Source organism: Abramis brama (assembly GCF_963993115.1).
Source record: "Abramis brama genome assembly, chromosome: 13".
In the NCBI taxonomy this organism is placed as follows: domain Eukaryota; kingdom Metazoa; phylum Chordata; class Actinopteri; order Cypriniformes; family Leuciscidae; genus Abramis; species Abramis brama.
In genome coordinates, this window is record NC_139975.1 from 33,962,836 (window position 1) to 33,972,652 (window position 9,817).

At 42.2% G+C, this 9,817-nt stretch overlaps 1 protein-coding gene across 1 annotated transcript; it reads right to left on the reverse strand.

Annotated features, from left to right (window-relative positions):
• Window positions 1-7,769: 7,769 nt before the first annotated feature.
• Window positions 7,770-9,038, reverse strand: LOC311095508 (uncharacterized protein). Its single transcript, XM_084134041.1, has 2 exons — window positions 8,814-9,038; window positions 7,770-8,343 (listed from the first exon to the last, which is right to left on the reverse strand). The coding sequence occupies exons 1-2, from the start codon at window positions 8,896-8,898 to the stop codon at window positions 7,871-7,873; spliced, it is 558 nt and encodes a 185-aa protein (XP_083990167.1). The 5' UTR covers window positions 8,899-9,038; the 3' UTR covers window positions 7,770-7,870.
• Between the last annotated feature and the right edge of the window lie 779 nt (window positions 9,039-9,817).

The following is a 9,817-nucleotide window of genomic DNA, read 5'->3' on the forward strand; positions in this document are numbered from 1 at the left end:
TTGTCCAAATACCCACACTTGCGGTCTTTGCACTTGACCACTTGTCTACTTGCATGACGTATTCCTCTATTTGGCCCAGGGCTGCGTTCCAGTCCACTTTTAGACACGCACTTGCGAATTTACCTACGCACTTCCCCTCAGGGGAATCCCTGCCACCATTTTGAAGTGCGTTCCACTTCGTGAAGTGGACGAGGGAAGTTTATATGGACAGACCAGAGCCCGCCTAGGGAGAGCCTGCCCACTCCCTATTAAGTCCTATTGTACCGAATTTTGGTTGTAGTTCCACCAGAGTTCCACTGGGGGCGATCACCCATGAGTGCAAAATGAATGGGAGTCTATGGGGCTAGACGGCTAAATTGGTCTCTTTCACCCGATTGCTGTTGATAAATATCAGATTTGAATGTAGGTTTTGCAAGTTCAACATGGGTTATAGGTCGAAAGTTGAATGAACCAGTACTTATGTCCTTTCGATTTCTTACAGGTTGAGTTGTTGTTGCCCATAACACGCTAGCATTCTGCTAATGAACGCTGATTGGTCAGTGAAGGACTGATTACGAGAAAAGAAAGTGCAGAGCGCGAACGCACCAAAGTGACTGAAGGATTGCCGTAAAGCAGTATCTCTGGTCGTACGATGTGTATGACGTCATTGACATTTTTAAAAGACGTTTTAAAGCAAATAAGTGACTCAAAAAAATCTAACACCCAGCAATGTGTAATTTCTTTGCATCTCCTTTCGAATACAACATTCAAATTACTAGACAAAGAATTATATCCTGAGAAAAGTGGATTTTGATTGGTATAGCGCCATAGACCTCCATTCATTCTGCACTCGTCCTTTGAGCGCCCTCATATGGAATCAGAGTGGAACTGCAACCAGTTCAGAAGCCAGAAGTGTACTGAGAGTGAAACTTCTCGCCTTATTAGACATTCTCTGGACAGACTCTATGATATATTAATTCTGTTTTATTTTTTTAAACAACCCAAAAACACCTATAAACATTTGGATGCTGCATTAAACAAATTCTTAAAGGGAAAAATAAATAAATAAATAAATAAATCAACTGATTCCAAGTGATCAAGGGCTTAGGACGTTCCAATTCAGCCAATTGCAGTTTCCACCAGTAGTGGGCACTCGTGCAACGTAAGCAATGACGTACATCCGAGTGAACGAGACGGAGGGAAGTTAGCGAGTGAAGGGCATGACTGGAACGCAGCCCAAGTGTTCAACTTTTGATTACTTGATTGGACACACTTATGGCTTGCAAAAAATGCAAGTGTTTACAGAGCTTTTCTATATTATATTTTCAATACTTTGCTTTTTTTTTTAAATGTATGTACATGTCTGTTCAGTAGTCGCTATGTAACTAACATAAAACACAAATTTAAAATTGTGATGCTTCTAATTAAGTGATAAAAACAGTTGCAAATGTTGTACAAAATAGGCCTACACATATCATACTCATCTTTGCACCAATCAAATGTGCAACACTATATTTTTACTACCAAATTATATGTATCTAAATAAATTATAGTGGAATGTTTACCTCGACATCTTGCGATTTCGGGGCACATGAGTTCCAGAACATAATACATGAGCCTCGAATACCGCTTCAGTGTGGGTTTAGTGTGCATTAAAGGTGCTCTAAGCAATGTTGGGTGACGTCACTTCTTGTTGATGTTCAAAGTATTGTCAAACAAAACCAAGGCTAGCTCGACCCTCTCTCCTCCTCATCCCGTCCCCTCCCCCTCCCCCTCCCCCTCCCCCTCCCTTCCGTGTTTCCTGAAACAGTCATGAACCATTTAAAAAAAAAAAGAAACAACTGGGTTTACCCACCTGTCCAGCAAAAACAGAGCCACCTGAATGTCGGATCGGAAGCCCTTCTGCCAGCGGAGTTCTCGCCACCTTTTGAACACTTTTCCGATGTAAATTTGGGACTTTGTGCATTCCTTCTCTTTTTCCCTCAAATTCTTTGTTATTTGTTCATCGGAACGCCATCTCTTTGGTCGTGTGTCGGCCATATTGAAAATTCTCAAGAATATAAAATTTGAACGTTTGTCGTTGTCTAGGACATCTCTCCTCTAGCTAACTTCCCTCTTCATGCTTCTCTCTCCTCCACTCCACACACCCCCCTTTCATGTGCACGCGCACTAACCCACCAACCCCCACCTCCAAATCATTCTTGTCGGTTATTGGCTGGAAAACTGTTTGTTATGTTTCGTGGTCCAGGCTAGGCCAGTTTGTTTTTGTTGCCGTTTGTGGAGCCTGGGCTGTCTACAGAGACTGCATTTTATTTACAGTGTGTTCAGGGGACAGGCAGCTAGCGGATAGTGAGGAGATGTTTGCTGTATGTGACAAAAAATGTTTTGGCCTAAAAAACGTGTGACATCTCTTAGAGCACCTTTAAGGGCACTGCACTTTGGCATTTTTAAAGGGATAGTTCACCCAAAAATTAAAATTAGCCCATGATTTACTCACCCTGAAGCCATCCTAGATGTATATGACATTCTTCTTTCAGGCGATTACAATCGGAGTTATATAAAATAAGATGTCCTGGCTCTTCCAAGCTTGAGACTGAATGGCTGTTTGACTTTGGAAGTACACTATAGCACATCTGTTCATGATTAAAGTGCTCAACACGGATCGTGGGGGTTAATAAAGGTCTTCTGAAGTGAAGCGATGTGTTTGTGTAAGAAACACGAATCAGCCTCTCAGGAGCACAGCCCAGACTCGCTGCACCACAAGGAAGAGAGCACGCACTTCACCGGAGCACCCGCCCTAATCCTTCACTGGGTTTTGTCACCTTGTAAATAAATCCAACCTTTGTTTGAGCTATCCTTGTTGTGTGATTTTTTTGTTTTCTTCAAAGGTTCAAATGTTCACTTATATCTTAACTTGATGTGATTTTGTAGGCTAGTGTAGGGGAGAGTGGGGTGAGTTGTGCCAGTTTTTACTCAAAGTGACTTTAAAGTGAGGCCATGACAGTAATGCCTTCAACTTAAGGATGTACATGTATTTCAGGATGTTGTGCATCCCTGAAAATAATAACTTTGGATCTGAAATAAATAGTTTCAGAAATATAGCTTTTGGGAAAAAAGTGGTCTCATGGCACAACTTGCCCCTGGTGCGGGGTAAGTTGTGCCTTTTGGGGAAATATGTTGGGGTAAATTGTGCCAGTGCTTTCTGAAGTAAAACAGAACATTTTACTGTTATGAACCGTATGCTATATGAAAGCAAGACAAATTCAATACAAAATTACTAATTTAAGGTTTATTTAGATATTGTCACCCTGGAATACCATAGCATGCGTTTTTCCTACTATGGTCAATTGCATAGGGATTTTGTATTGAACACAACTCTGGATCACAGTGGCACAGAGACAAGGGGGCGGGCTCATTTTACTCAGACGACCAATCAGTCTCTCAGGATCATTGTGAAGCTATCAAGCTACGCCCTAGCAACCATTTAGAGCACCATAGCAACACAATATATGATATTTGTGAATCATTTCAGGCAAAAAAGGCTTTGGCAATAGATGCCTGTTGACATAGCACTGTCTGTCAATTATGTAACATAAGAATAAAGTTACTAGGCTAATTTCTAAACATCCTATTGTGACTTAGCCTCTTAAAAACTGAATAAAACTTCTCTTTATTAACATAGTGCAAACTCAAAACTGAAATCAGTGTTACCTAAATTAAACAAATAACCGGTAGGCCTAAGTCAAACACTGATGAGGCCAGCCCATCTCCTCACTTCTCAAGATTATCCCCTGTGAGTATGTAGGTCTCTAGGTGGTCTGGATCTGGCACAACTTACCCCATGCCCTTTGGCACAAATCACCCCAGACCCAAAAGTTTGAATAATTAGCATGATCCAGCAGTTAAGAGCTAACATCATGCTAACTGTATAGACTCATTGTGTAGCCTACTAAAGCACTAAAACATGTGTGAAATGTTTTCAAACTTGTCTATAATTGTCCAGACACTACAATCAAAAAACCTTAATCATAGAAAATTTACTTTGAAAGGGAAAAAACTGTTTTTTGCACTAAAATGTGCTTAACTCTCATGCCATGTATCTCTCTTCTTTGGAGGATGAGTAAAATTGATTGCTTTTCAAAATTATGTGGTCACATGACCAAATTATTCTATGGTTTTCCAGAACAAGGGGTGGAACTACTTCCCCCCCTGGCACAAATCACCCCACTCTCCCCTATTCTTTTTATGATGTTCACAAATGGACCATGGTGAACATACAGGTTTTCAACCCTGTTTGAATACAAAACCCAGTTTAAAATAAAAAAAGTCCAGTGCAAGCATTACTCCTGCTCGTCATCGGCAGCTGTCACAGTTGCCAGGCGACAAGAATAATTCCTCCGTAGGCTAGACCGGTCCGAGCGCTTCACATGAGCCCTTTGATATGGGACGCAGCTGTAGTTAGCAACAATTTGTTAATATTGTGACAATAGGCCTACATTTTGTTACTTTAATTTACAAAATGTAGGACTTTTCGGACCTACATACTTCGTTAAGTATTCACGTACAAATGTGAAGTAACCTACTACTGAAGTACTTTTTTTCCCCTCACAGGACAGCAACACTACAAAATGATGTTCTTTTACAATATGATGCATTGGTAGACAACTTAGTGGATAGTGGAAATATCCACTCGAACACTCTGGAGACCATCCCAGATGATGTCCCACCAGCAGAAAGGCCTTACCGGGGTCTCTATTGTGGCAGCCCATCCCGGTCCAGCAGCACCACCAGGGTCTCCCTGCTCAGCGGAATAAAAGTCTACATCATTTTTTCTTATTTTATGTACTGTAAATTTAAATGTTTATGTTGATTTTGATATGTTTAATGTATGTTGGAAATAGTTGGAAAATGTACTTTTATGTAGCCTACAGAACAAATGATTTTCATATTTAAAGTTGCATACACATAAATAATGTACAGGATTTTCTTTCCTTTTAAAAAAAATATGAGTGAAAAAAGTTAAACAAGAATATATAGAAAAAATACTTTGAAGACGTGCCAATGCTTTGTAATCAATTCCAAAGTAAAGAGTTGCAGTAGTGTGTACAAAGCTCTCGCTTTCACAATCTGCAGGGGCTATCTCAAGGATGCTTACTTTAATATAAGCATCTATCCAGCGCACTGGGAAATATATCAGTTTTTCCTTTCAGAGCGAAGTGTACACATTTTTTTACTCTTCTTTTCAGGCAGACACAGAGATGCTCATGTCTCATCTCACGAATCCGGGGTCCAGAATCAACTCTGGGGGATGTGCGGCAGGGCTGCCGTAGATCTCTTCGCCTTGCAGGCAAACGCAAAGTGTCCGCTGTATGTTTCTCAATCAGGGATGAAAATGTGCCCGAACGTGTTGCTATGCATTCCCACCGCTGAGTCTAATTTCTCCCACCCTGGACAGAGTAAGAGAAAACTAATTATCTATCCGTCTGATAGCCCCTCGTTGGCCGGAGAGGCTGTGGCTGGCAGAGATTGTCCAGCTGGACCTGCACTGTCAGATGCACTGCACTGGCAAATATTTTACCCACACCCGGAACAAGTCGATCTTTGTGTCTACACCCGTGAAGGGTTAAATTTAAACGCATTTGGGCTTCCGCAGAAGGTTATAAACACTATCCAAAGCGCTAGAGCCCCATCAACTCTATGGCCTTAAATTGCGTTTGTTTGAGGGCTGGTGTACTCGTAAAGGAGTCATTACTGTTCAGTGCGTGTACTCTGCTTTTTGCTAAGCTTGATGAACAATGGGAGAGCGTTTTCTATTATCAAACTTTACCTTGCTGCTATTTCGGCTTGTCATGTAGGCTTTGAAGGAGTTTCAGTGGGACGGCACCTTCTTATATGCCGTTTTATGAAGGGAGTGAAGCGTTTGAGACCAGTGTCGAAGCGGCTGGTGCTGCCATGGGACTTGTCTACGGTTCTGAATGCTTAAACTCGAGCCCCGTTTGAACCTCTGGAGAGTGCTCATATTAAGCTTCTATCTCTGAAAATGGTCTTACTACTTGCTTTAATCTCAGCTAAGCGAGTGGTTGAGTCGGTTACATGCCTTGTCGGTTCATCAAGCATGTCTGAATTTTAGTCCGGTTGACAGAAAGGTTACGCTGCTGCCTATCCTGCCTTTCGTTCCCAAAGTTTCAGCTTAGAACTGCTCTGCTTTGGAGTTGCATGCCTTTTACCTAGGGCTGGGTATCGATACCTTGACTTCGATACCGGTTCCTGAACACTACTCTTTTTTTTAATACGAAGTTTATGAAATCCTTTTTAACAAGATTACATTACATATTACCTTAAAAAAAGCTTTGCCTTTTTTTTTTTAGACTCAAAGACTCGTATAGGCCACTGGGGGGCAGAATATACACCCCGCGCTCAAGCGCATGCATAAAGCTTGCCACAAAGTAGTCTAATAGATAGATAGATTTCTTTATTGCCATTGTACAATTTTACATACAACATTTTTTTTTGACTTTCCAACGTATATAGTTACATATTGCAATCAAAGGCCATATTGCACATTAATAAATAAAGTGCTCATAGTGTTATATTTCACATAAATTGTCTCGTATGTCAAGAATGTGTTGTGGTGATTTTGGGGATGTGTTTTCAGTTCAAAGTTGATTATCATGATAGCTTTGGAATAGAAGCTGTTCATGAATTTCATTGTGCGTGATTTGATAGACCTGTAGCGTTTTCCGGATGGCAGTAGTTCAAATAAATGATGGGCTGGGTGATACGGGTCCTTAAGAATGTTGTGTGTTTTCTGCAGACAACAAGAGGTGAAAATGTCATCCAGGGCAGGTAGCTGTTGATTTGTAATGTTCTGTGCGGTCTTTAGTACTCTCTGCAAAGCCTTTTTATCAGCTGCCTCCATACCACACCAGCATACCATATGTGATGCGATCTGGGAAAACCCGTCAGATCTAAAAATAGACCCAGTGTCAATTGTCAAAATTGGGTTTTTATTAAATTCAATAACATCTTGTCTATCATCTCTGAATATATCTTGCCAAAATTCACTAGTTTAGTGCAGCAAGAGCAATTTATAGTGGCAAGCTGAAAAGACCAGGAGCCTCATTTATAAAACTTTGCGTAGGATTTGCGTCAGAAGTGGCGTACGGATGAAACATAGGACGTGCGTACGCACAGAAATATTCAGATTTATAAAACCGTGCGCACGCACATCCTACGCCGTTTTCCCTTAATAAATCACAATCAATTCTAAATGTAGCGCAGCTTTTCTCATTTCACCCGTTTTTGTGCGTACGCCTGGGTCAGAGTTTGCGTGAAGGACCGCACATTTTCCCGTCAAGTTTGCTTTTTATAAATACCAATTATTGCGTAGAGAGCAGTGTACGCCTTCTTTTGTGCGTACACAACGTTTATAAATGAGGCCCCAGGTCTTTTCACTTGATTTATCAGTGGTTGGGGGATTAGCGTAGCATTTCTTTTAACCTTTGCGATGTTTCCCTGACAGAGGATAAAACACCTGAACATGAACTGTAAAAGCGGTTAACCTTCCCTGATTGAGCAGAGGATAGATCTTCCCTTACTTTACAGAGAATGACTCTTCTCTGGCATTGCTGTGCGTTAACACAACCTTCCGGTGATTAGACAGGATAAACCAACTTCCTCGACTATACAGAGGATGAAACACTTCTGTCGACACGGAGGAAAACCACATGTACTCCACAGAAAGAGAAGTACTTTTTTTACCAAAAACTCCAATCAAGCAAAAATAATTCATTAAACAATTTATTTGGTGAGAAACAGGGAACATTCCATACAAATAAAGCACTGAATAGATCTGTAAAAGAACTTCAGCATGAGTTCGGCAAAATCAATGTCATGATTTAGATTGGCCATCAGGGTGACCGCAGTGGCCGTCATGGTGACCGCAGTGGCCGTCATGGTGACCGCCATGGTGACTGTGGTGGCCGTCATGGCGACCGCCATGGTGACCGTGGTGGCCGTCATGGCGACCGCCATGGTGACCGTGGTCGTGGTGGCCGTCACGGTCTCCATCCCACTCAGGCTGCTTTGGAGGTTCGGTCACAGGCTTCACTGCAGGCATTGGAGGTTCGGCCACAGGCTTCACTGCAGGCTTCACTGCAGGCTTTGGCAGGTCGGCCACAGGCTTCACGGCAGGCTTCACTGCAGGCTTTGGCAGTTCGGCCACAGGCTTCACTGCAGGCTTTGGCAGGTCGGCCGCAGGCTTCACGGCAGGCTTCGGCAGGTCGGCCGCAGGCTTCACGGCAGGCTTCGGCAGTTCGGCCACAGGCTTCACTGCAGGCTTTGGCAGTTCGGCCGCAGGCTTCACTGGAGGGATACAGAGTCATCTTTAGTCGGTCCTTTCTCAAATCATGAATAGCAAGTGTTACAGAGTGATTTGTATTTTAAATATTTATCATCTTTAATCATTTTGTAAAGCTATTCTGTGAAACTGCTATATGTGCTAAATTTCAGGTATTTTTGTCATGGAGTAGGATATAACAACTATAGAAGACACTTGGGGGGGGGGGGGTCTCAAACTTGAAAATATGCATACATTTATCTGCTTAAAAATCAATACATTTATCACTAAACTGTCAATCAGTTTTAAAGACAAGAGTAGTGGTGTAATACAAGCACAATGCAGATAGAAGACATGGACAGTTAATGTGTTTTTCATAAGTTTACTGTTGCAACTAAACGTACTGTAGCTACATGTTCAAAATAAGTCATATTTTGTAAGATATTCATTTATGCATTTCTTCAGACTGTGTAATGAAGCTAAAAGATCTTCTCACCTGCGACTCCAGTGAGTGTTGTGCACAAACATGCAGACAGGCACAATAAAACAACACTCAACAAGCAGTACACTCGAGCTGTCATTCTCTCGACCTGTGATCTCACAATGGGCTCTGCTGGAAAACACGCGGAGTCAGCCAGTCAATCAGAAGGAACAGTGATGCACACAATACTCCAATGCAAACACGTGCTGCTGAACCGCTGTATAAAAGTTTTCTGAAAACGCGTTTTTAAAGATCCAAGGAGGTCTGGGTAACTCCAACCCTGATGAAACTCACCTGCGTGTAGCTTTCTAGTAGCCTAATCTTGAAGACCTTGATTAGCTTGTTCAGGTGTGTTTGATTAGGTTTGGAGGAGCGGAGCGCTGCGTTCATGCCAGATGTCGTAATAATAACAACCATAATTAGTATTATGACTAATGCCTTGTCCAAATACCCACACTTGCGGTCTTTGCACTTGACCACTTGTCTACTTGCATGACGTATTCCTCTATTTGGCCCAGGGCTGCGTTCCAGTCCACTTTTAGACACGCACTTGCGAATTTACCTACGCACTTCCCCTCAGGGGAATCCCTGCCACCATTTTGAAGTGCGTTCCACTTCGTGAAGTGGACGAGGGAAGTTTATATGGACAGACCAGAGCCCGCCTAGGGAGAGCCTGCCCACTCCCTATTAAGTCCTATTGTACCGAATTTTGGTTGTAGTTCCACCAGAGTTCCACTGGGGGCGATCACCCATGAGTGCAAAATGAATGGGAGTCTATGGGGCTAGACGGCTAAATTGGTCTCTTTCACCCGATTGCCGTTGATAAATATCAGATTTGATTGTAGGTTTTGCAAGTTCAACATGGGTTATAGGTCGAAAGTTGAATGAACCAGTACTTATGTCCTTTCGATTTCTTACAGGTTGAGTTGTTGTTGCCCATAACACGCTAGCATTCTGCTAATGAACGCTGATTGGTCAGTGAAGGACTGATTACGACCAGAGATACCGCTTGATGGCAT